The sequence below is a fragment of the Drosophila nasuta genome, chromosome X (assembly GCF_023558535.2).
Source record: "Drosophila nasuta strain 15112-1781.00 chromosome X, ASM2355853v1, whole genome shotgun sequence".
NCBI lineage: Eukaryota > Metazoa > Arthropoda > Insecta > Diptera > Drosophilidae > Drosophila > Drosophila nasuta.
The window spans coordinates 18,489,863-18,516,037 of NC_083459.1; the positions used below are offsets into that span (position 1 = coordinate 18,489,863).

The following is a 26,175-nucleotide window of genomic DNA, read 5'->3' on the forward strand; positions in this document are numbered from 1 at the left end:
CAGTTATGATAATAACAACACTCACTTCACTAAAAGATCGCTTGCTGAGAACAACACAACAACAATAAAAAAAAAAATAACAACAGAACTTAAAGCACTTTATACACTGACACTGGGGCTAGGCAACAAGAGCACGAGACAAAAACGAGACTCGTTCACGATCCGAGCGAAATTCGAATGCGGGCGTTTATTCGGGATTCTGATTCGGATTCGGGACTCGGATTCGAAATCGAATTCTGTGCAAATGATGCGCCAAAGCGAGCCAAAGACGTGTGAACTCGTCGAGCGACGAACGCGAAATACACGCGAACCAACCAAGATACTTTCTTTGGCCTCGTAATGTAACTGTCGGGAACAGAAGAAGAAATTCAAGACAAGCTCAACACGCACACATGCAGAAAGAGAGAGAGACACCGCTACACACACAAACATACACATAAATAACTGTGGCTGAGACTGAAGCAGAAGCTTGAAGCTGTAGCAGAGACAGAAGCAGCCAGCCGCCTGTGACTGAGCTGGCTGCGCCGACGCTCTCAACGATATCGAGGCGAGTCGGCTCAACACGACGCGACGCGACGCTACGACGACGACGCCAACAACTCCACAAATGAGCACAACAGAGCGACAGAGCAGTCTAGAACTCGAACACTTGTGTTGGTAAGTCATAAGTATTGGCACACAGGCCACAATTAGCACTTGTTGCTTTTCAGTTGGACTGCTGCTGCTGATTAAATGGGCAATTGGGCGACAGAGATATTAGCACTACTTCCAATAATAGCGTCAAATGCTCCTGCAGGATCTCAGTACAGTTGACAGCGCTGTCGACGTCAACAAAACAAGAAAAAAAAGCTCGCACTTGAACTTGAATATTAAGCGCAGTAACTGCGCATCGGCTAATTTGTTGTTGCCTTTGGGAGCAGCAGAGTTGCCAATTTCGCATGCCAATTGTATGTACACTATTCAAGTATTTGTATTTTACATAAAATACACATTAGGTAAACAACAAACAACTTTCTTTTATACATAAATATTATCTTTAATTAGTTTAATTTAAATAAATAATTACATTAAATATTTAGACTTTTAAGCCGATGTGCAGCTGTTATAAATCAGTAGAAACGGCAACCCTGCTGTCAGCAGCTTGCTCTGTGCTTTTGTTGTTGCTCCGCTTGTGCTTTTCTCCAGTCAGTGCAGTGCAGTGCAAAGCTGCTGTTGTTGTTGTTGTTTCTACTACTGCTGCGACGTTAGCCTCTCCCGTTGTTCACAATTCTCTTCGTAGTCTCAGATGCTGTCTGTCTCACTTTGGCACACACACACTGGTAACTGGGCGCATTTCAACGGTAAACATCATGAATGCATTTGGAAAGTGGCTCGTGGTGTTTGCATTTTGCATTTCTTCGCATTCTTTTATGTTTATGTGTAGCTCTGTGGCTGCGGCTGCGGCTGTAGCTGTGGCTTTTGCTTTGCCTGCAACCATCGCACAATTGTGCCAGTAACAGCAACAGCAACAACAAGAACAACAACAACGACGACGATGCCGAAGACGGCGTTTTCATTTCTCAGAATTGATTGGCCGTCGTGGCGGCTGCTGCTGCGGCTGCTGCAGTCAAGTTCGCATACTCCACACGCCAGCTTTTATTTCTTGTTGCATTTTTCTTTCAGCGTCTGCCACGCTGCCGCTGCCTCTGTCGCCGTCGCCGTCGCTGCCAGGCACCTGTCGTTGTTGCTGTTTTGCCACAGACGCTGCTGAGACGCCTGTTCACCGCGTGTCTGTGTGGATGCGTGTGTGTGAGTGCGTATGTGTATGCATGCCTTTACCTTTACGATTCTGATTAAATAACGTTTGACTTGGCGGGCGACGTCGTCGTTTTCGTCGTCTCTCTCACACACACATACACAAAGCTTACATGCGTATTTCTCGCTTTATTCCCATATCCTTGTGAATGCGTGTTTGTATGTTAAGCTAGGTGGCAACACTTGTCACCCTGACACACAAACACACACACATTCATACATACATACATAGCTTAGTTTTGACATTCTTTAATTAACAGACATATTAATTTAATTGCTTTATAAGCATGATATATTTTTAATATACAGCATAAATTTGTTATCAGCATAATCTATACTCATGCCAAAGAGTTGCCACAGTGATTGATATAAACATCTGTACCATACATACATTTTATATCAAAGTCAAGAATATCCGTTCGCTTCATTAGCTGTAGATGGCGAGTTTAGATAAAACTGTGGCAGGCAACAACACAAGCTGGAAGAGGCAACAATGTTGCCACTGCCACATTGACCAGTCGTCATCATAATCTGTACATCTGACTACGAATGCGAGTGTTTCTGATTCTGATGTGCTGTTTGTTCTGTGCTCATTCTCATTCCCCATTCTACGCATGCGCAGTCCACTTTTTGAATTTGGCATCATCACAGCAGCAACAGTTGCTGATGTGCTTGCTGTTGTTGTTGTTGCTCTTTCATTGCTTTCTTGTTTAGTTGTTGTGTGTTTGTTTATTTTTTTTTCAGTTTTCAGTTGGCGTGTAAATCTATTAACGTCGCCTGCTTCTCTATGACTGGCATCGCAATGTCGACCGGCACACTTTGCTATTGGCTTCAACTTAAGTTGCCTTAGTTTGTTGCTGCTTCAGTTGTTGTGGCTGCAGCTCTATGTCGTTGTTGTCGTTGTTGTTGTTGTCATCATTGTAATTCCTCAACGCACTTTGTTGCTGCTCCTGGACGTGGCCATTGCCATTGCTGTGACTGTTGCTGTTGCTGTTGCCCATTGCCGATCGCCTCGTGCCAATTTGCCTAAGTCGACCATTTAACTATTTTAGCCAAGATGCTGCTGCTGCTCCATTTGGATGTGCGATATTCTACTATTTGTATATATAGATATATATATATATATGTATATATCTAATCTTTATTTCACGGCACGTTGCTGCTTCCCATCACCAGTTGGCAGTCCATCAACGTATTAGCAGACGCCACTTGTCTCTTCTTGCCCCACCTACATGCAGACAATACCTATGTACATTTATCTTTCCATTTTTATTTACCAATTTACCACACACACACACACACACACACGCACAGTCGCACATGCGCATTGCGCACCTAAATTTACCGCTAATTTGAGGCCATTTTGCGGGTCAACATACTCGAGACTCTCAAGACGAGAGCAACGCTGCCCAATGATTGATGAACGATAGTTGGCTGCCACTTAATTGCCACGACATTAGTTGCCCCCACACTGCCAACTGATGTCTGATGGCTGCCACACATCTGTGCCACGCCCGTGAAAGTAATCATGGCCCACATGCCGTCAAGGGGCTGCCAGATTAGATATTATCCTTTTTTTATTGTCCGCTAAATTGTAGATATATAGATATATATATATATATAGATATAGATATAGATATAGATATAGATATAGATATAGATATAGATATAGATATAGATATAGATATAGATATAGATATAGATATAGATATAGATATAGATATAGATATAGATATAGATATAGATATAGATATAGATATAGATATAGATATAGATATATAGATATAGATATAGATATAGATATAGATATAGATATAGATATAGATATAGATATAGATATAGATATAGATATAGATATAGATATAGATATAGATATAGATATAGATATAGATATAGATATAGATATAGATATAGATATAGATATAGATATAGATATAGATATAGATATAGATATAGATATAGATATAGATATAGATATAGATATAGATATAGATATAGATATAGATATAGATATAGATATAGATATAGATATAGATATAGATATAGATATAGATATAGATATAGATATAGATATAGATATAGATATAGATATAGATATAGATATAGATATAGATATAGATATAGATATAGATATAGATATAGATATAGATATAGATATAGATATAGATATAGATATAGATATAGATATAGATATAGATATAGATATAGATATAGATATAGATATAGATATAGATATAGATATAGATATAGATATAGATATAGATATATATAGATATAGATATAGATATAGATATAGATATAGATATAGATATAGATATAGATATAGATATAGATATAGATATAGATATAGATATAGATATAGATATAGATATAGATATAGATATAGATATAGATAAAACTAAATAGTAATACTAATTTTTCCTTCCTTGGCATAAGATTATTTGAATGAACAGTGCAGAGCTATAAAAAAAGAGACTGATGGAACAATATGGAATTGCAGCCATAAAGCGTGAGCCGGAAGAGAATTGAAGCTGAGCTGAATTCGCTCGATTCGATTCAATCCGATCGAACGGTGGGTGTGGGCTAATTTACTTAGTTTGGTAGTCGCGTTTAAAGAATCGAGAGACGAGACCAGAAAAAGCATTTTCAGGTTGCGGATGGGGAGGAGATGATGAGGGGGAGATGGCTAAAAACCGGGACTGTCTAATGGAACTGGCACCGCCACTAGACAGTGGACCATGGATAGTGGACAGTGGACAGTGGACAGTGGTGCTAGCAATGGGACTTGCAGTTGTTATGTGGTTATCTGTCGATGCCATATAAGTCGACAAATGCGCAGTTAGGCAAGTCAAAGAAGTCTGGCATGGCCATGGCCATGGCCATGGCCAATAGCTCATAGCTAGAGAATACTCGCAGCTGGTTAAGTCAGTGACAACGTGTGTGTTACGTACTCAGACTGAGACTGCGACTCAGACTTGTACTCGTATTTATGATTGGCAGCTCGCAACTTCAAACTCCAACTCCAACTCTGAAACTCTGACTCTCAGACTCTGCAGCAGTCTGCTGACTGCAGACTGTGGCTTCGTTGGCCAAGCAAACACCGTTCACTGAATAAATAAAAAGCGTACTTACGATTGCAAGATGCAGACGGCACTTGGAATGCGTTTAGTGGCGACTCAAGACCCTCCTCATCATCCTCTTGCTGCCCCCGCGAGGCAATAGCAAGAATGTTAATGCAGCTACACCAGCAGCAGCAGCAGCAGCAACAACGGCAATGGCAGCAAGAGCAAGAGCAACAACGACAACTGCAACTACGACATCAACAACATTGACAACAATAGCAACAACTGCAATAGAAATGAGCACAAACATTTACTTAATCCATTTCCAATGCAACTGCTCTTGTTCCCCAAGTCGTCTCCATTTCCAATCCCGTTTCCATTTCCATTCCCGGTCCCGTTCCCGTTCCCATTCACATTCCCGTTTTATGCAGAAATCATCTAATACTGTTTGTTTTGGTTTTTTTGCTCCACATTTGCGGATTTATGGGAAATTTGCGGAATTTACTGTACTGCAATGTTGTCAAAACTAGACCAAGGTCGCAGTTCTTTAACAACACAAAAAATTGAAATTGAATGCAAAGTGAGTTGAACAGCTCGCAATTTATAATAAAATATTTATTTACTTCTAACAAAGATAGTAACTCAATAGCTAGAATAACTTATATGCTATACTTGTTTTTTTCTGAAATATTTATAAAAACTATTTTTTAATCATATATAATCATAAATAAAATCGCCTTGTAAATTAGGTCAATTGTTTGTTTTATCTCGATTTAAATTAGTTTCTTTGCGGCTTAAGTTAAGATTGTATAAATCTAACAAAAAAAAATGCAATTTCTGGCACAACTTAGAATAGAATCTACAGAATACAATTTACTTTGAACTAATCCGAAACCGAATCTTCGATTGGGACTGATCGGGTAGAAAATATGACATACAGCTGAGCAGGAGCACCAAGCCAAGCAATGTCCAGAAGGTGATGTCACAGCTGCTGAACAACAGACGACCAATTACATTGCTGCCCACCACGGCGCCCAGGCGTCCAATCATCATGATGAAGCACATGCCCATCGCATTGATCTGTGTCGGATAGAATTCCATTGCGATGGTGCTGACCAAACCGCCGCAGTTGCCGATAGCCATGACGATCGTCAGGCCTATAATCACTAGGACAGACGTTGTGATAAAGTGCAACAATATCAAAAAGATCATGGTCAATATCATCCATATAACTGTAAAGTGGAAAAGAGCGAGAGAGAGAGAATAAGATTTATATAGATCGTTTAATAATGACACTAATTGCAATTTCTATCAATCGCTTTAAGATTCAATTTAAAACGCTGAGAAATTGAAAGCGCTGTAAAAATTAGCCAAGTGATTAGCCAAGCGAAGATAGACTTCGTCTAGATTCAAGTAGTGTACTAATGAAGGTATAAGGCATAGTTTAATATTGTGAAAATATCAAAAGAATTATAGAGTTAAAATTAAAATTTATATGATAGATCCCTATCACCATAAAAATAGCAGTCCTCAAATTTCAAAAAGTAAGAAAACTTTGCTCAAGATTTGACTGTAATAGACCCTTTACTTTTGATCGCTCATAACAATTTCCTATTAATAAACTTTAATATTGTATTATTTTGTGGCTTACTGATATTGTCCATCATTTTATATTCTAATATAGAGTCTTTTAAAGCAAACTAATGCAGATCGAAGGATAGAAGTGCTAAATAAATTTGATGGTGTTAAATTCGAGAGACTTAAGAGACCCGCTTTAAGTCTTCCAAATTGCAGAAGATTTTAAAAAATAGTTTGCATGTGATGAAAGAAATCGTAAAATGCTTTTTAAAACGTTCACGTGCAAAACGAAAACTAACATTAGCAATTAGTTGTTGATGATAAAATTCAACGTCAGGCGAAAGTAATCTTGAATCGCAATTAAACATTATTGCAATGTTGATCGCATACTCACTGATCAGATTGCGCTTGCCAATATAATCGATGGTGTAGGCAAATATGAGGTAAATCACTGTGAAAGCGGCGCCAATTGTGATCATCACTTGGTAGGTGCTAATATCGGGATTCACAATGCAGACACCATCAACTGGCGCATCGGGAGCTGTGCTAAAGCTCTGCAGAACGGTGCAGAGCAGCGATCCTTGTGACGTCTCCTTGCCCAGTTCATTGAGTATGGTTGGGAACCACATGAAGATGCCCTGCGCCACGCCATAGATCAAGAACTGCATCAGGCAGATGTTCAAAGTGTGCGCGATACGTGACTTATAGAAAAGTGGCACAGTCTGATGCCAAATGAGACGCACTGCATCCCAGAAACCATGCACACTCGACAGACTCGCTCCGCCGCTCTGTTGAGCCAAGCGTTCCACGGGAAAATCCGCTTCTGATTGCCCCGAGTTCTGTGCGTAAATGTAGCGCATCGTTTGCAATGCCTCCGCCAGGTGACCTTGCACCAGCTGATACTTTGGTGTCTCCGGCAGCAAGTGAAGGCCGCACAGGGCCAACAGCGTAATGGAGACATCGGCAATGAGAAAGACACGCCACGAACCGAATGCCATGCTAAAGAGCGAGAAGTCCAGCTGTAGCGGAAGGATGCCAATGGCCACAGCTGCAAAGAAAAAAGAATATGATTAACAGCTGATTTTTTTTAGCTTAATTATTAATTATTAGCTAAACAACTTGTGCGTAAATTATTGAGCATTTTATACTTGCTTCAGATCAAACTCTTAGTAGTTTTTTGAGAAATAATTTGATGTGATAGAAAATATCTGCCGCTATCGGGGCTTAATTGATTATTATGGTTGATTATCTGGTATATTTTGTATGTAAAAGTATATCGATATACCAAATATAGTATTCGGTATATTTTAGTATTCTTTTTAAATATATATTTTACGTTTTGTTTCGATTAAATATGGGTTGCGAGTATCTCACAGTCAAGCACACTCGACTTTCCTACTTAAAATTAAAGTTTTATGTGGTTGCTGCTCTCAGGACTTAATTAGTTAGTTTGATTGACGATCTGGTATATTTTGAATATAAAAGTATATAGATATGCCTAATATAGCATTCGGTATATTTTAGTATTTTTTGGTATATTTACTTGGTCTATTTTAAGAATAATACTGCACTAAATGGAAAACGGGTATTTCACAGTCGACTATAGCAGTTTTACTTTTTATACTATATGTTATTTATGATTTCATGCGTAATACAATTTCAATTAATTTGTAATAATCAGTTCAGAAATGCACTTGCAGAAAAGGAGCAAAATTTGTTTTCTTCTATTATCATACAAATTCACACACATATTTGAAAATATCTCAATTTATTTAGTTTCCATATTCATAAAAAATTCAAATTGTATTTCAGAAGGTGAATATAAACAGCATACAGAGTCAGATGCTATAATGTTGAAAGTCTTAAATGATTCACATACCTGGTGCAAACATCATGGCGATGCACATGAAGCAGGAAAGCAACGTAACGTGACGCACTCGCGATTTGCTGCCATGGAACTCGCCACACAGACTAAACACACACGCCTGGCCACCGGAGATGAAGAAGCCGGTGAGGAAGCGACAAACGATTAGCATCCAGATGTTAACCGAGAATGCGGAGACAATCGAACTGATGGCACTGAACATCATCGCATAGCGCAATGTGGCAACACGTCCCCACGTATCGGCTAGAAAACCCATGGCATGTGAGCTGAGCACAACGCCAAGGAAACCGGCTGAGGCGAGCAATCCCTGCTGTTCGAGCGTCGACTGTAGATCGCATTTGACCAGCGGCATTATGAGACTGACGCCCATAATCTCGACCATGACGGCCATGAAGCACAGGCCGCAGATGAGCAGCAGCTTAAGGTGAAACCTGCCGACACCTGTCAGTGTGATGGCCTCCTCAAAGCTGTATTCCTTCTGAGCGGGTTTCGTTTGGCATTTCTCTGCGTTGCCGTTGCCGTTGCCATTGCCTGCGAAAAGAATCAAAAAAAGTTTTTATTGTCAATCAAAGTCAATCAAGATGTCGGCTTGCATTAAATGGATTTTGTAATTTGCATAATTGGCAATCGTCATAAGAGCAGCAGCAACCAGATGCAGCAGCTTCACAACAGCAGTGATGGCCACATCGGCCAAGTCGACGGAACCGTTGTCGGACGATGTCCGTCTGCCCAAGGAGCAGCCACCGTCGGCGTTCTTTGAGTCGCAAACATTTCGTCTGCTCTCGCTCTTCATCTATGTGGGCGGCATCAGTGGCCTGGGCATGGTTTTGGCCTTCTACTATCTCATCTTTTTCGATTCACGCATGCCGGACATTCATCTCAAGTTCCCCGTCTCAATTGGCGGTCATCCGGTGCAAAAGGTGCACGAGTACCAATGAAGTGCAGCTGAATCAGTGAACCAGGTGAGTCAATTCATGTGCCTCCCCCAGCCACCTCTCACCTCTCAAATCCCCAGCACATAACACCCACAATCACGCCCCCAACGTGTAGCAAAACATCCGAGCTCATGTCTAATTGGATTTGCCAATGCCTCATTGGGGTAAACAACAGCAGAGGCAACTCGACTCGCGAGCACCCTGTCTTAGAACAAAACGAAAACAGACTCTCAAATAATATTATATCTAAATTATTTAACTAATCAGAAATATTCTCAAAAATGCTTAGATCAAGTATTTCTATGAACTTATTTGAAGAAAGTAATATCTGTGATTTTAGGGATAAAAGTTTCGCCTTATTGCAAAAGATATGAATATCAAAAACTTCAATAATATATGTTAATATTAAAAATACTTCCTTAACAAATAATTTAGAAAATACAAGTTTCTATATAATTACTAAAATTGCTTGGTAGTAAAGAAAATTGAAGTAGAAAAGTAGAAGCAGAAATAGAAATTGCTAAATAAGTTTTAGAATAATTCACTAGGAAGTAAACTATGCTATATAAGTATTAGAAAATTAGTTTTATGGCATCAACACAATAACTGGCCAATTTCTTAGACTTATTAAAAAGGAAAGGACGCGACTCTTAAAAGTATACTATAATTTATAGATGATTATTAAATTACTCAATGGTGATTTAAATAATAATATTAGAGCATTCTTTTGATTGTTTTTAATAATATCAAATTTGAAAGCTATGCTCAATAGTTTATAGCAGTTAAATATATTAAAAATGCTAATAAATTATCCTAATTGATTTTGAAAATATAAATTAATGAGAAGTAATTGTGCAATTTACATATTCAAACTTTAATTAGTGCATAAACATTTGAATTAAGACTTCGTTTTCGAATTTTAATTATAATTTTTGTAAAAATATTAAATGTTGGCATAGCACGAAGAGCAGATTAATCTCCTCGCTGCATAAGGCAATCAGGTGACTCTGAAAAGTATGCTACAATTTGTTAGATAAGGCAACCTTTAACTTCTGCTTGTTGGGTATACCTTGCTAGGGTGCAAGTGCAGCGTGCAACGAGTCACAACAAAAGAACACAATAACAAATGACGATGCGACGACGTTGACAACAAATCAAACCAGGTCAAGTGGCTAAAGAAGTGAGCACGTGATGAGGGCACGCCAAGGAATGGTTACAATGGGAGAAGGGAAGGTGGCTAATGAGACAGATAGCTAGTTGGGTTGAGAGATGGGATTTGGGAGGGGGTTTGGGAATCGTCGAATCTTATTAACGTCGCGGCCAAGACGCTGCCTGCTTTTCGAGCATGCCTCGCCACTCGGTGCTTTCGTTCGAGCAGAAACAACGGCGGCAACAACAACTGAAAGCAGCCATAAAGAACCCGCAAAATACAGAAATCAACACGCCGAGGAGAATGCAAAGACCAAAGACCATGCAACAAATGTGGCAAATACGGAAAATTGTGGCCAACGTGCACAACGGTCTATTGACAAAGTCCGGCGCCAATTCAGTACGCCTCCAGAGACACAGAGCCGTGGAAGACCGCTCATTCGAACGGTATTTGTTTTGTTTGTTTTCGTTTGGCATTTCGGTTTTTGGTTGTTCGGTGTTCGGTGTTGCAAGTGTGACAAGTGCTCGCTAGTTGCGAATATTACGTATACGCCACAGTTAGCAAATTCAAAATAATTGTAACAGCATTGCTATGTCGGCTCCATCGGGCATCACATTATCGAGTCTGGCCGCCGTGGTCAATGAGGCAAAGGACGAAGAAATTCAAGTTCCAAAATCACACGATTTCTTCGAATCAAAAACCTTTCGTCTACTCACCTTAATGCTCTACATGGGAGGCGTCAGTGGCATGGGTCTAACCCTGGCCGTTTACTATTTATTCATTTGGGACTCTCGCATGCCGCCACTTCCCGTGTTCAAGCATACGCATCCAATTGGTTAGACAGCACGTGAGAGAAAGAGAGAGAGAGAGAGAGAAAGAGAGCGAGAAACGGAGAGCGGACCCTATCATATGCCATCAGTAACGAAACCAATCGGGTGAGTGTTGTATTTTGTTGCCACAGGTCAGGGCCTTGTGCTATCTCACGCTTTCTGCTAACTATGCGGATTAATTTAGGCCTACTAGGCGTAATGCAATACCTGCTGTATGGTCGGAGAATGGGGTGTAAGATGCGGTTTTATGTAAAGGTCTCCCTAGTTTTGGAAACTAAGAACATGGGAGGTGAACTCGGCAAACGGCGGAATAGGCAGACTATGAGGATAGATGATAGAGCTAATAAAAAAGCAGACATGAGAATTGTGGAGCTAGAGGTACTGGAAAACCAAGTAGTCTAAGGAACGGGACTAAGAGGGGTTTAGACATACTGAAGAGAGGGACTGGGGAATCAGAGAGACAATATGGATTAACTGTCAGGGAGAGGAGAACAATCACAAAGGGAGACTACGGGTAGCCTAAGAAACAGGGGAACTAGATGGATTAAGGGAGCTGCAAGAGGACTGGGGAAGTAAAGTGAATTCAAGACTTAAACAGTCTAGGAAAACAATCGGAGAGGGAGACCTGATAGACTAAGGAACGAGACTAAGGATGACATGCTGAAGAACCAGAGCGACTGAGGAATTAGGGAGATTATATGAATTGACTGTCCGGGAGAACAATCGCAGAGGGAGATTAGGGGCATCCTAAGAAACTAGAAGGACGGTGGAAATAGATGACTAGAAGTAAGGAGAATTCAAGTATTAAACAGGGGGAAAACAATACGAGAAGGGAGACCAGATAGACTTAGGGGGGAATTAGGTAGCAAGTAAATAGACGAACTATGGAACTAGAGAGACTAAGGAATTAAGTGAACAGGGTGAATATACAGTCAGGGATTTCCACGGAGCACAGGTTCACAAAGCGACAAATCAGGCGGGGAATCTAGGCGGTTTGGGGAATAGGGAATCGAGGGAGAATACAATTGACAGTCCGGACACTCAAACAGGGGGGACCAGATAGACAAAGAGACTACAGACAAGGGAGCAAAGCAGAAAGTAAATAGAAGAACTATGCAACTAGAGGAGAACTCGGAAATTAGGCGGACGAGGCGCACATTCAGACACGGCAGACTTGCCGAACAACGTATGCTTGATGGACTGGAGAGCTAGGCAAACTGTGAAAATGAGCAGACTAGATAGCGAAGGGACAGACTGTGTGTATTGTGGGGAGGTTGTCTGCATCCGGGGCTAATATCAAAAGTTGACAGACACGCACAAAACTAATCCGCTTTTGCACGTTCCACTAAATCGCAGAGTTGGTTTGTCCACCTCATATCGGCACCTCCACAAGAGGCCGCCGCCTTCACCTCCTCCTCCTTCACATTCGTGACCCCGCCTCCGCATCGAAGTAATTTAGTCTGGCTTGCGTCATGCATTTGGCGTCGCGACGCCATCCGATTTTGATTTAATCGACGTCAGCGTCAATGCAATGAAATCAGTAATCGGTGCGCTGTAAAGCAAGGCAGGCCAGCTACTAGCTGCCAAGTGCCAAGTGCCAAGTGCCAGGTTTTTGATACTGAGATTAGAACCTAAACGCGTTCAGCATGTCCGCCGATGCTAGCTCGGCGGCAGCTGCTGCCAATTTGGCCAAAATCGTCAATCTCATTGGCTCCAATGTTAGGGAAGAAGAACAACCACCGCAACAACAACAACAACAGCAACAACAACAGCCACGTCAACAGTCTGCGAGAAGCGCACGAAGTGTGCGTTTGGCCAGCAGCGGAACACCGCGTCGATCCACATATTCCTATGTGCCAAAGTCGCCGCAACTCGAGGATATTGTGTTTGCGGAGCCAACTTGCTCGGAGCGCTTAGCCCGTTACTTTGTCATCGTCGTCTATCTGTGCGGTCTCTGTTGTCTGGGCTTCTTCTTGTCCATCTATCACATTTTCTTCTGGGATTCGCGTATGCCGCCCGTCTTCAAGGGACAAAAGAAATCCCCAGCATTTGGCTAGTACTTCACACTTAGCTAAAGATTCCCTGTGCAATATTCGACCATGTTTATGGTAAGCAATGAAAAATATTCCATTATGCAAACAAGAAACTTAAATGATTTTCTATAATCTATACTTGAAAGATATTAATTCTAGTACAATTCGAAAATATTTCTAGAGGAAAGAGCATAAAAGTATTTGGAAATAATTCTTCATGAAAAAATATGATTTAGATACCAACTAATTATCATTTTGCAAATTTCGTAATACAGAAAAGTATAAAAGAAACCAAATTTATAGGTAAGAAGAGAGGTATTTTGGTATTGTAATATAATTAAATTAATGCTTAGCAGTTTTCTTGACACAAAAATAAAAATATAAAAAAAGGTAATGATTATTTTAATATATTAATATTTCACTACTTCTTTGAAACTGGATTTTATAATTCAGCATATTTCTAGAAGAATGAGGAAAAAACAATTCTTGAATATGTGCATAAAGTAAAGAAAGAAATATGTATAGGAATAATAAAAGTTTTTGGTATTTTTGGTACTTAGTCTCCAGCAAATCGTATTGCATTATTAAACAGAAACGAACAAATAAATATTATATTTAAGGCCAACTTCAAAACATGTTTTAACTCACAGATAAGTAAGCTTATCGGTATAGCCAAAAATCTCACTATCTTCCCTACAACTACGAACATGATTTTGCAATCTACCGAGCAAAGTCATGTCATAAATTGCAAGTGATTTTGTGTTATTCAAATATGCAGTCGACTACTTTAAAAGTCACTTCATGTACTATTTTATGTACATGCTTTAAGATGTGTTTTCCCTTTTTAATATTTCTCTTTGGCAGCATTGTTTGTTATGCCAAAATTGTACGATGTGCAAATGTTTGGCAAGCGAAATTTCGATTTCAGCACAACTTTTATTGCACATGCTTCTTCTTGTTTTATTGTTGTTTACTGAATGTGCTTGTTGTTATTGCTGGTGTTGTTGTTGTTTTTTTGTCCAAGGAGGCGCCACCTGCGACGGCAGCGAAGACTCCTTGAGGGCCATTTTAAAACAATGTTGCAGTCGCTACTCGTCCAACTGCCCTTTGGGGTCGTGGTTGCGATTGGGAATGCGGGGATGGGGATGAAATGAGGGTGCAAGCACTGGAAATGGGCGTGTATGCGTGTTTGGCCTACATTCTAGTGAGCTAACATGATGAATGTGTGTGTCCGACCATGTGTGTGTGTAAGTGTGGGTAAAGCTTATACAACAAAATCAATGGCCAACGTTGCAAATCGCTCGTAGTCCAAGCCGTTGCCCGTACACTTTCTCTCTCGCTCTCGCTCTCATTGTCGTTGTCGTTGTCGTTGTCGTTGTGTCGCTCGCTCAGTTTTCAGCTGCACTCGCTTCGTTGTCCTAGTGACCTAGTTGCAGATTATTAACCTCCAGTCCAACAAGGAGCGAACGACCAGCGACGAACGATTTGCCGAATCGAAATAGAAAACAAGTAAGAGTTTTTGCCGAGCCTGGCGTGAAAATTGCCCAACAAGACGCTACTCTGTAAAGTTGGTTGCCTTTGAGGCTTACTTTTGCTTTAAAAATTATAATTTTCTGCTCAAAAATACAAATGTGTGCACTTCTTTCAATCAAATAAGTTAAGGAAGCTAAGCAAATTTATTATGTATAACTTTTTTAACTATTTTATACACATAAATACAGCAAAACATCTTTAAGCTAATTCCTTCAGAAACTAAAATTCTAAAATACTAATTAACATAGAAATAAAGCTTGTTGCTATAGTTGTATAGCAATGAGCTTGCGCTAACTGAAGCTGCTTGCTTCGCGTGTAAATTGCGATTGCAACGCGTATACGACTTGTTAGCATGAAAAGCAATAATCTTAGTTACAACCGAACACAAAGACTTTAAAAACTTGAATTTTCATGTCTGATAGATTTGAATTTCAAACAAATTTAATATATAAGCAAAGAATGTGATCAACAATTTTGTTGCCACACATCCGAATATCACTGAGCTTGCGTTTACTAACAAAAGCTGCTTGCTATGCGTGCAAATTGCATTCGCAATCGCGTATACGACCTGTTGGCTGGCAGTCTGGCAAACCCGATGCAAAAAAAAAAAATGTTTTGCATACAACGCAAAAAAGGGGAAAGGAAAAAGCAATAAAGCAGCGCAGGTGCAAAAGCAGAAACTGAAACAGAAACAGATGCAGGTGGAGGACTCGGCGAACAGCGAAAGTTGGCCAAGCAAAAGGCGCAACAACAACAACAACAACAACAGCAGCAGCAACAGCAACAAAAGTCACTTGCATTGCCCTCTGATGTCCTTCGCGACGCCTCTTGCGAAGGTTGCGCCTGGGCATGGTCACGCGATACGAACATTAGGAATGAAGATGCAACGGCATTTAGCAATGCAATTTTTGCGCCAACAACAACAAAAAACTGCATTTGCATGAATGTTTGGCCATGATTTTGTACGTCTTATGTGTGCAAGTGTGCAAGTGTGTGTGTGTGTGTGTGTGTGTGTTTGGCAAATTGATTGATGTTGTTTTCAATTTTATTGCTTGCATTATTGCATTTGCATTTGGATATGCGAATAACTTAACGTGGGCGTAGAGTGAATTGTTTGGAAATTGGGGAATTGGAAATGTTTCGGGCGCGCAGTTTTCAGCGATTTTCTGACTCACTGGATGACTAGTTGACTGGCTGTGTATGTGTGTGTGTGTGTGTGTGTGTGTGTGTGTGGGCGGGCAGCTCGCTCTTGACACATAAAAACGCAGTGTGACAGGCCGCAGCAAGACGTGCCGACGTGCCGTCGCCGTCTCCTTTGCTGTTGTTGCCTGTTTATTTGTGCAAAATGCCAGCGGCGCGTGCCAGCTGCGGTTGTATGCAACGCCGACACAGCATTGCTCACAGGCCAACGATGAAAATGTGTATGCAAATGAAACGGAACAACAACAGCCAGCAAACATCATCAGCAACAGCAGCCGTAACAGGCGGGTGTGGTGTAAACAGGCATTTTATGAATGAAATTATATGCGAAAATACCGAAAAGAGCAGCAAGCAGCAACGATTTAAGGCTGACGATCGTTCTGGGACAAAGGGAGGTCTGGAAGGCAGCCAGGCAGCAACACGAAGGCTGCAGCCGACGAAGCGAACAGCAGCCGAAGAGCGATGTTGATGCCGATGCCGATGCAGGAGCCAACGGCATCGCTGGCAGCAACAGCAGCAGCAACAGCAACAGCAACGACAGCAACGACGGCAGCAGCAGCAGAAAGGCTCTGGCTCTGCTTTTGGCTGAAGCTTTTTTGCGTTGGGGCGTCATTTGGCTTGCATTCGCTCGACGCGTCGGTTGGCAGCGTTTTGTATGCACAGCACAGTGACTCTGCAACTGTAAACAGTTTGAAGAGTGTGTGAAAGAGAGAGTGAGAGACACAGAGAAAGAAAGAGAGAGCCACGCGTCACAATAACAATAATATTGATAAGCATAACAATAACAATAATAATAATAATAATAGCAGCTACAAAACTACAAGAAATATTGCATTTATGTACCACATACTCGTATAATTACAATTAGACTAAAGTTGCAACACTGCCACAACAATAACAATACGAACAACAACAACAACAACAATAACAACAAAGTTGAACATATCAAAGAGGAAAGTGCTTAAACAAACACACAACTCAAGCAAATAAAAGGAGCACAATCAAACAAGCCCATTGAGTTGAAATTCAATTGAAACCAAATCAAAAGTTTTGAGAATCAAAAAAAAAGCAAATCGAAGAGAAGCGTAAGAATAACAAACAACGTTAAACAAGTTAATTGTAAATTACACAAAACATATTGTTATTAAGCGGAGGCGCACACAGCGAAAATGAATTCCAAAGTCAATTCGCTGGAGGAGAAAGTGAAACTGCCGCCCACGGAGACAATAAGCCGTTGCTATCAGCCGCAGCAGAGCAACCGTAAGGTCATCCGCATCCTCACCGTTGCCGTCTATGTGCTGTGCGTCTCATTGGCGGCCATCATGCTGTCGCTGTATTATATATTCATATGGGATCCGACCATACGACCCTTTGTTACCAAGGCCAATCAGTGCGGTAAGTTTTCATGGGGACAAACGACGAACGGCGTCTGTAAAGAATGTTCATACTTTTGCAACATTCTGGTTGCGGTGACCCTAACTAGCAACTCCCTTAAAACTATGTGAAGGGGTAGGGGAAGGAATCGGGGAGCGAGGGTGGCATGTGGTCAACTGCTGGCCATTAAGGCCGGACCGCTAAATCAAACTGGGACAAACACCAACAACAAAACACACACACACACACATAACATAGAACTAGGCTAAATTGCACACTCTTTCCTTTCCACTCTTTCCACTTGCAGCGCTCCCTTTTTGCGATGGGGGGCTAACAATATAACGGTAAACGACTCGGAACATGTCGGCTCGTTTTTGGGGTGTCGGTTTTTTTTTTAGGGGCGCACGCCGTCGGCTCTTCATACCGGAAGGGCGTCGAAGTTTCTGCTTGTAGTCGCTTTTCAGTTTCAGTAAATCAACTCGAAATTAGGTCAATGGGCTATCTCATACTACATGCACACACACATATATATAGTCATATATATATATATATACGCTTGTGTGTGTAATCTGCTTGGCTTGGCTTTTGCGGTTCAATAAACGCATTGTCACTAACCATGAAATTGGTTCAGCGACTGCAAATTTACCGAGCACTCGAAACCAGTTCAAGCGACACACACACTCACTCACACACACACACACACACACACACACACACACACACACACACACACACACACACACACACACATACACCCACACAATGAGCACTCATTGCATTCATATCCTGGCTCCTTTTCAACTGCCATTCAATCTATTGAAATGCCTTGCAGCATGCCATGATAATTAATTACCTTTTGATAAGTTTTCCACTCGCAAAACAATGGGTGTCAAATAAAACGAACTAAAACTTTTCTTTTCCTTTCGTTTCGTTTCGTTACGTTTCTTTTCCTTTTGGTTCTCAAAATGTCTTTTGTCGAACTTAAAGCTTTGCATGTAGAAGAATGTGTAATCCAATTACTACTGCCAGACGTCCGTCGCGCTGTCCGTCCGCTTGTTTGCACACCTTTATTTAAAAAACTTGAAGAGCTAGAGCAATGCAAGTTGCATATTATACATATGAATATAGCGTAGTCATGTGCTTAACAAGATTTATTATTCTACTTTTACGGTACTTTAAATGAAATTCAAACTTGGTTGAAAAGCCATGTACAAAATTCTCTCTTTGATTGGATTAAGTTTTAATGCGATCAGAAATTCATCAGAATCGTATTCAGCTAACTTTAGGTTGAACAAGTAAGAAAGCTACAGTCGAGTGTGCTCGACTGTGAGATACCCGCTACCCATTTTTAATAAAAGCAAAATATTGCGGTTTCATTTTCAAAATATACCGAATATACTGCAAAAATACTAAAAATATACCAAATGGTATATTTGGTATATCGATATAGTATATATATATACCATAGACGGCACAATGTACCAAATTGTCGGCCAAAGCAACTCAGACCCTAGTAAGTAGGCGCTTTTGCCCATACAAAAGTATTTCTTTAATAATTTTTAGGAATCATAACTACTATAGTTATTATTGTATATACCAAAATTCGTAACTCTAGCTTTAAAATTACGCTTGTTATTCGATTTTTTTGATTCGCGGGGGCGGAAGTGGGCGTGGCAAAAATTTGAAACAAACTTGATCTGCGTGCAAACATAACAAATGCTGTCGAAAAAAAATTATAGCTCTATCTCTTATAGTCTCTGAGATCTAGGTGTTCATACGGACAGACGGACGGACACACAGACGGACAGACACACAGACGGACAGACGGACAGACGGACATGGCTATATCGTCTCGGCTGTTGACGCTGATCAAGAATATATATACTTTACAGGGTCGGAGATGCCTCCTTCTACCTGTTACATACATTTCCTGCCGGCACAAAGTTATAATACCCTTCTACCCTATGGGTAGCGGGTATAAAAATATTTTAAATTGCATCAACAGCAAACCTGTTTTAAATTCAAATGAAAATAATAATTTACACGAAGTTATCAGTGAGAGTATCTCGCAGTCGAATAAATACTTGCAAATGAAGAAACTTTGAAAAGTGCGCAAAACTTTGTGAAAAGTTTCTTCTTGGCATATTTCTAGTAAATTAATTACAACAGATTATCAGCTTCAAGTCACATTCAAATTGCGGTTTGCTTTCTTTGAATGAGCTAATTTGATTTACACATTCTTTTCTTTTCTCGTTTAGTAGATAAGATTGTGATACCCGAAAAAATAGCCATACGCCTACTCAACTCATCGGAAGTCACCGCGGAGCAGTTCTACAGGCACATCCTCGATCAATATCGCATCCTCAACCATCTGCAGCAGCAGCGTCAGCAATTCCTGCAGAAGCAGCATCTGCAGCTGCAACAGCTGGAGGCAAGCAATCGCTTCCAGGAGGTGTTCGCCACAGCGACCATAATCCAAGCACATCCGCATCCCCATTCGCGTGATCCACTCAAGAAGCTGCTGTCACCCGGCGCATCGTCATTATCACAACAGAATCACAGCGATTCGTCAGCCTTTCGACTCGAGTCACCCGCTGTCAATATGGATGTGGCAGCTGCTGCGGTGCCACCGTCGCCACATCACATGCCCATTGTGTTGGACACATCGCCACCAGGAGATATGAATGCGATGAGCATGATGCATCTGAAGCGTAAGACACATCGTGGCCACTACAAGCATCATCGATCACGTGGCGGTGGCGGTGGCGGTGGCGGTGTCAGTGGCCAAAAGAAGCCCCTCATTGGCAGCTCATCATTAGCATCGACAACATCAGCAGCAGCGGGAGCAGCAGCGTTCGCTTTGGGCGGGGAGCAAGCGACGCCAGCAACGCCACATGGCTACATGGATACACCGCTGAATCCGGCAGCGGGCACGATAGTGCAACAGCCGCAGTTGCAGCTATACACCTCGATGCCCATCCCATTGATACTGAGTCCCAGCAACAGTGAGAAGCGTCCCATGCACCACAGTCACAGTCATGTGCATGGCGAGCGTCGGGGTAGCGGTGGCGGAGGCGGTGGCGGTGGCAACGGCGGTGGCGGTGGCGGTGGTGCGCAGGCGCGTCGTCGCACCACAACAGCAACCGTATCGGGTTACGATGCGCAGACATATCTCAATCCCTTTCTCACCGGCGAGCTCATCTTCGAGAAGTAAATGTGAAGTGAATTTACTTTCGGTTTTGTGTTTTTCGTATGTTTGTTTTTTTTGTACAACGTTGGCCAAAGATTTGTATGTAGTTTAGCAGGACTCGAACTCTGTCATATCACCACAAACACACACACACACATAAGCACGACAGTTGTAATCAGTTATCAGTCGATGAAGAGATCTGCTTTGATCTGCACCTAGTACAACACACACACACACAAGAAAGCATAAAACAAGACGGCTTCAATTGTTACCGACATATATCATAATATATAAAGAAAGATAGAGAGGAAGATAAAGAGAAAGATAGAGAAAGAGAGAGCGGAGCAAAATACAACTTTGTATACTCGACTACTACTTACTACAGAGCTAAAAAGAAAGAGAGAGAGCAAGAGCAAGAGCTAGAGAGCACGGCGAGAGCATTCACTGCATACACGATAGTTAAACGATAGCTAGGTACAGCGATAGATCGTACAACGATGTACCTATACGGGACCCACTCCACAAACAAATAACAATTATAATAATTATTATATAGAGCGTCACTCACACAGCAGCGGCAGCAAGCAACAACACCCCACCTAGGACACTGCTTTAAAGGCAGCTAGCGAATGCTACACCAACTACAATAAATACTACAAATATATACATATATACGATGAATAAATTAGTTAACTCTAGTCCCACAAACATAATTATCCAAATACTCTCACACGGCATCTGCATGAACACACACACACACACACACACACACTCACAATTGCGAGCGGGTTCAGCTTGAAAAGAAAAAAAAAAAAAAAGAAGAAATATGCATGATACATGAACACGACATATTATTAGATTGATCAGATATTGCGTATATATCAGTTATATGGTATTTGTACATACAACAACAACAGAAGTGCACGGCACTCGACAACTACATAGAAATTATATTGTATATCTACATCTATATATCGTATATATACATATTCGATATTAATGTTGTTGGTTGTTTTTTTTTGAATAAAATAAAAATGTGATTGACAACAATATTACAAAAAAAAATACGAAATACGAATCGAAATTCAGTTCAATTTATTAATAGATTTTTCGAATTGTTCAAAACATTTTTTATATAGACATTTTTGTGAATAGCACGGTAAACAAAACAAAAATATTAAATATTAACAAAAAACAAAGTGAATGAAATTGAATTTGAAATTATGTTAAGATTTGAATAGCATTCGATTTGGATCATTTTTAAAATATTTATATATATATATATATATAATCGTACTCCTATGTAGCAAATTTTTGTGAGTAGCACGATAATAATGCCACGTGACACGACACGTGCAAACAAAATAATGTTCAACATAATCTTAAGTGATCGAAAAGGAAGAAAAACCAAAAAAAAAAAAACAAATCGGAAATGTTTTCGAAATTTTAGTACAGTTTTGAAATAGATTTTTAAACATACAATAATTATTTCCAAATGGGATTTTTTATATACAATATGTAGCAGACATACATATGTTTAGTAGATACAAATCGGCGCGTCACACGACACCAAAAAAAAACACAAAAAATATTCACAAAAACGTTTTCAAACAACATAAAACTGTGACAGTTAACAAAACAAAATGTTGAGCGTGAGAGCATCTCGAAATGTATTTCAATCTTTAGTTGTTTTATTCTCTCTCTTGATTATTTCGTATTGCATGACGAATTGCAAATACACACACATACACACACATTCACATATAAACATTCTAGATACATACTATATCTATATATACATATATGAAGCATACTCGTATATACCCTATAAAATGAAAAACTATACAATGCATTCTGCTGTGGCACACTCCACTCATAAGGATAATGGATAAAGGATAAAGGAACTGCAAACCGCATGAGCATTTTTTTTCGAGAATTGAGAATTGAGAATTGAAATTGAACATACCAAGAAAATACTGAAACATACATACGTACATACTGACATACTACCTACATACATACTATATACTATATATGGATATCTCAGATACACAATACACACTCTCTCCTACTCAATTCAGTTAATGAAATATATATAGAACGAGATAATGTACCACATAACTAAAAGTATATGGCTTTATGACATACTAGAAATTGTATCCTGTATCTGAATCTGATGGACATATGCATATTACATATACATATACTACCGTGTACTTAGAAGATCAATAATAAAATTGCAGCGGCGCATCAAGCGACTGCTTGGAACAAAAAACCAACAAAAAAAAATAAGAAATCTATCGATTTATTCGCTACGAAATTTGTAATTGCCAACAACTAATTACTGAAGTTGGAAATGCGTCACTTTTAAGTTGATTAAACAACGAAAGTGCATTTGCGTTTTGTGCATTATCGATGTCCTTTGGCAACTCTGGCCATAAGTTGGACGGTTTTTCAGTGCGTTGGCTTTCTTATCCGAAAGTCAATATCAGAGACAACATCGATGCTTGTTAGTCAAATTTTATTTAGTGGTTTCGTTTAGTTAAATTGGGGTTTGGACTGTGCGTTAATGGTTCATTTTGTCATAATGAAGTTAGAAGTTATTTTCACTAATGTACATTTTTGAAGTATTCATCTTTTCGTAACGATTATTGATTGGCATTCAAGAATTTTAAAAATCCTTTAAAAACTACACTGAGCTTTTTTTAACAGGTAAGTATAGAAAAATGGTCAACATATAAAAAACAAGTAAGAAAGCTACAGTCGAGTGTACTCGACTGTGAGATACCCGCTACCCATTTTGAATAAAATAAATATAATTTGCGGTATTTTCTCAAAATATACCGAATATACTGCAAAAATACTAAAAATATGCCAAATGGTATATTTGGTATATCGACATAGTACCGCATTCAAAATATACCATAGACGGCACAATATACCAGATTGTCAGCCAAAGCAACTAAGACCCCTAGTAAGTAGGCGTTTTTGCCCATACAAAAATATTTCTTTTATAACTTCGACAATTTTTATCTGATCGCAACCAAATTTTCAGAAATCATAACTACTATAATAGCTATTATATATACCAAAACTCGGAACTCTAGCTTTAAAATTACGCTTGTTATTCGATTTTTTTGTTTTGCGGGGGCGGAAGTGGGCGTGGCAAAAATTTGAAACAAACTTGATCTGCGTGCAAACATAACAAATGTTGTCGAAAAAAAATTATAGCTCTATCTCTTATAGTCTCTGAGATCTAGGTGTTCATACGGACGGACGGACAGACACACAGACACACAGACGGACAGACGGACATGGCTATATCGTCTCGGCTGTTGACGCTGATCAAGAATATATATACTTTATAGGGTCGGAGATGCCTCCTTCTACCTGTTACATACATTTCCTGCCGGCACAAAGTTATAATACCCTTCTACCCAATGGGTAGCGGGTATAAAAAACTCCCAATTCTCTACCATTTAAAGAAGGCCGCTTACAATGAGTATACGACAAGTTGGAATGCAGAGCAATACACATAGTACTTTCTTACTATATAAAGCTAAACTTCTTCCTATTTTCACTAATATTGAAATTCAAGCAAATCTAATATACAAACTTCTAATTCAGTTAACAATAAAGCAAAGAATGTTATAACGTACAAAATGTTTTGCTAAAAATCCGAATATCACTGAGCGTGCGCTCGCTGACAAAAGCTGATTGCTATGCGTGCAAATAGCAATCGCAATCGCGTATACGACCTGTTGGCTTGCAGTCTGGCAAACTCAACGCAGAGCAGAGAAAAAAGTCGCTTGTATTGCCGTCGAATATCCTTCTAAATTCTTTAAAATCTTGCAACAACTTGCCATTTTGTAAACGGAATAGCCATTAATGAATTAACAAACTCGAATCAAACATGTGCAGCAAAAATTAAATTTGTAGCATACTTTGAGGATGCGCTCAGGTGAATGGGTATCGTGAATATAGCTGCAACTCGGCAGGATCTTGATGGATTTTAAAAGGTAATGCATTTTTGTGCTCACAAATGCCAGCACTACAGATTTGCATTTAAGGATTTACAGAATTCAACTAATAAAATTTTCGAAACATTTTTCAAGGGGGGTGGCATGTAAAAGTGGTCCGAAATTCAAATTATACTCTGTAACTTGGCCATTTTAAGGACTATTTGGATGTCCTTTACCACATCGATACATATTGATGGAAGGATATCAAGTATACAATAATATCCTTAAAAGTCCTTCAAACGGCTGAGAAAAAAGGATTTTTTTGTTTACAAAAAAGTAGCCATATCTCAGAAGTCCTTTGCAAGATCAGGATGAAATTAGTGGCAAACAATTTATATTTAATGAGGCTAACAACTAGCCAAATGACATTCAAATCGTCCGGTAACTTTTCGAGATATTGTGAATTTTTTGTTTATAACGATTTTTTGTGCGCCCCGAAGCCAAAATTTTACAAGGGTTGGATTCTTAGATAACCCTATAATTTTTTGATGTCAATCGATAGAATTCGATCCCATAAATCGAATGCAACAAGTCCGGCCAAAATACGTTAGAAAATGGCGGAGTCAGGATCAGTTTTCTAATCAGCAAAGTGTAGAAAACAACATTTTTGTAGCATACTTTCAGGCTGCGCAAAATGTGAATCACTTTGGTTAATATGAACTATTGGAACATTTACTAAGACCTTTATCGATTCTTCTTTATTTGTTTACAGCTGTCCTCAAGTTATACACGCTCCATTTAAATCAATTTTAAATTGCGAATATAATCTTCAGTTGACTTAAAGATGCCATCTGGACATTTAAGTGCGATCTTCTAGTGAAATGATAGATTGTATCCTTATCATACTTTGATCTACACGACTGTTTATGCTGATCAACATAAGCATAAACGTGTAATCACGTTTATTGCAGCGACTTTATGTATAAATCAAAGCCACTTTACGATACACTATTCTTAGATATTTTTTTACGGCACAAGAGCAAAATGGATATTAAAGATAAGTCTAAGTCAATTGCTGTCATATAACAAATTATGAGGCAATTAAACACGCCCCTTTGTAAAGCAAATGTTTACGCGTTGCTTTTGAAAATCTGTTATCAGTTTTCACTTTCAACTTTAAGACTCAATAATCGTTTTTGCTGTGTCACTTTAAGAAAGAGAACTCACCGAATTCATGCTCGCAGTCAATCACATAGCCGGAATTATCCATTTTTGTTAAACACGAAAAAAAAAATAAGTAAAATAATAATTCTAAAAAAAAAAAAAGAGAAAAGGCTCAGCGGTCGAATCAGATCGGATCTTGTATATAGGCAGCTAACACTGGAGGAGATGCGACTGATGCGACTGCTGGCACTGCCAAAATTCAACTGGCATGCTGGGAACGTCACTTCTCCTCTTTTACCAAATTTTATCTTGAAGTAATGCTTTACACTCGGCTATCATTAGAAAGACCGATTACAATTGGGTTTTGTAAAACAAAATGTGTGCTTGTGTGCTTATAGCCATGATAATACTTCTTTGATGCTGAAACTCGTAAAACACTGGATAAGGCGTGAAAATAACGGCTCAAATATACCCATTAATAAGTT

The 26,175-nt window shown here is 39.6% G+C and overlaps 5 protein-coding genes across 7 annotated transcripts; 4 read left to right on the forward strand and 1 right to left on the reverse strand.

The window, feature by feature from the left end:
• Positions 1 to 5,514: 5,514 nt before the first annotated feature.
• LOC132796188 (3-hydroxybenzoate transporter MhbT) lies at positions 5,515 to 25,860 on the reverse strand. Its single transcript, XM_060807265.1, has 4 exons — positions 25,754 to 25,860; positions 8,314 to 8,850; positions 6,829 to 7,482; positions 5,515 to 6,088 (listed from the first exon to the last, which is right to left on the reverse strand). The coding sequence occupies exons 1-4, from the start codon at positions 25,794 to 25,796 to the stop codon at positions 5,730 to 5,732; spliced, it is 1,593 nt and encodes a 530-aa protein (XP_060663248.1). The 5' UTR covers positions 25,797 to 25,860; the 3' UTR covers positions 5,515 to 5,729.
• On the forward strand, positions 8,997 to 19,724 carry LOC132795324 (uncharacterized). Its single transcript, XM_060805976.1, has 2 exons — positions 8,997 to 9,281; positions 19,636 to 19,724. The coding sequence occupies exon 1, from the start codon at positions 8,997 to 8,999 to the stop codon at positions 9,255 to 9,257; it is 261 nt and encodes an 86-aa protein (XP_060661959.1). The 3' UTR covers positions 9,258 to 9,281; positions 19,636 to 19,724.
• LOC132796192 (uncharacterized) lies at positions 10,750 to 19,725 on the forward strand. 2 transcript variants are annotated; one of them, XM_060807270.1, is made up of 2 exons: positions 10,750 to 11,339; positions 19,633 to 19,722. In XM_060807270.1, exon 1 carries the CDS (start codon positions 10,996 to 10,998, stop codon positions 11,242 to 11,244), a length of 249 nt encoding a protein of 82 aa, XP_060663253.1. In that variant the 5' UTR covers positions 10,750 to 10,995; the 3' UTR covers positions 11,245 to 11,339; positions 19,633 to 19,722. The 2 variants fall into 2 exon arrangements, with proteins under 2 accessions (XP_060663253.1, XP_060663252.1); XM_060807269.1 differs by having other exon boundaries at positions 10,751 to 11,339; positions 19,636 to 19,725.
• On the forward strand, positions 12,778 to 19,713 carry LOC132796191 (uncharacterized). 2 transcript variants are annotated; one of them, XM_060807268.1, is made up of 2 exons: positions 12,778 to 13,342; positions 13,414 to 13,652. In XM_060807268.1, exon 1 carries the CDS (start codon positions 12,881 to 12,883, stop codon positions 13,289 to 13,291), a length of 411 nt encoding a protein of 136 aa, XP_060663251.1. In that variant the 5' UTR covers positions 12,778 to 12,880; the 3' UTR covers positions 13,292 to 13,342; positions 13,414 to 13,652. The 2 variants fall into 2 exon arrangements, with proteins under 2 accessions (XP_060663251.1, XP_060663250.1); XM_060807267.1 differs by lacking the exon at positions 13,414 to 13,652 and adding an exon at positions 19,633 to 19,713 and having other exon boundaries at positions 12,779 to 13,342.
• On the forward strand, positions 17,094 to 21,389 carry LOC132796189 (protein prickle). Its single transcript, XM_060807266.1, has 2 exons — positions 17,094 to 17,395; positions 19,636 to 21,389. The coding sequence occupies exons 1-2, from the start codon at positions 17,170 to 17,172 to the stop codon at positions 20,586 to 20,588; spliced, it is 1,179 nt and encodes a 392-aa protein (XP_060663249.1). The 5' UTR covers positions 17,094 to 17,169; the 3' UTR covers positions 20,589 to 21,389.
• Positions 25,861 to 26,175: the final 315 nt, after the last annotated feature.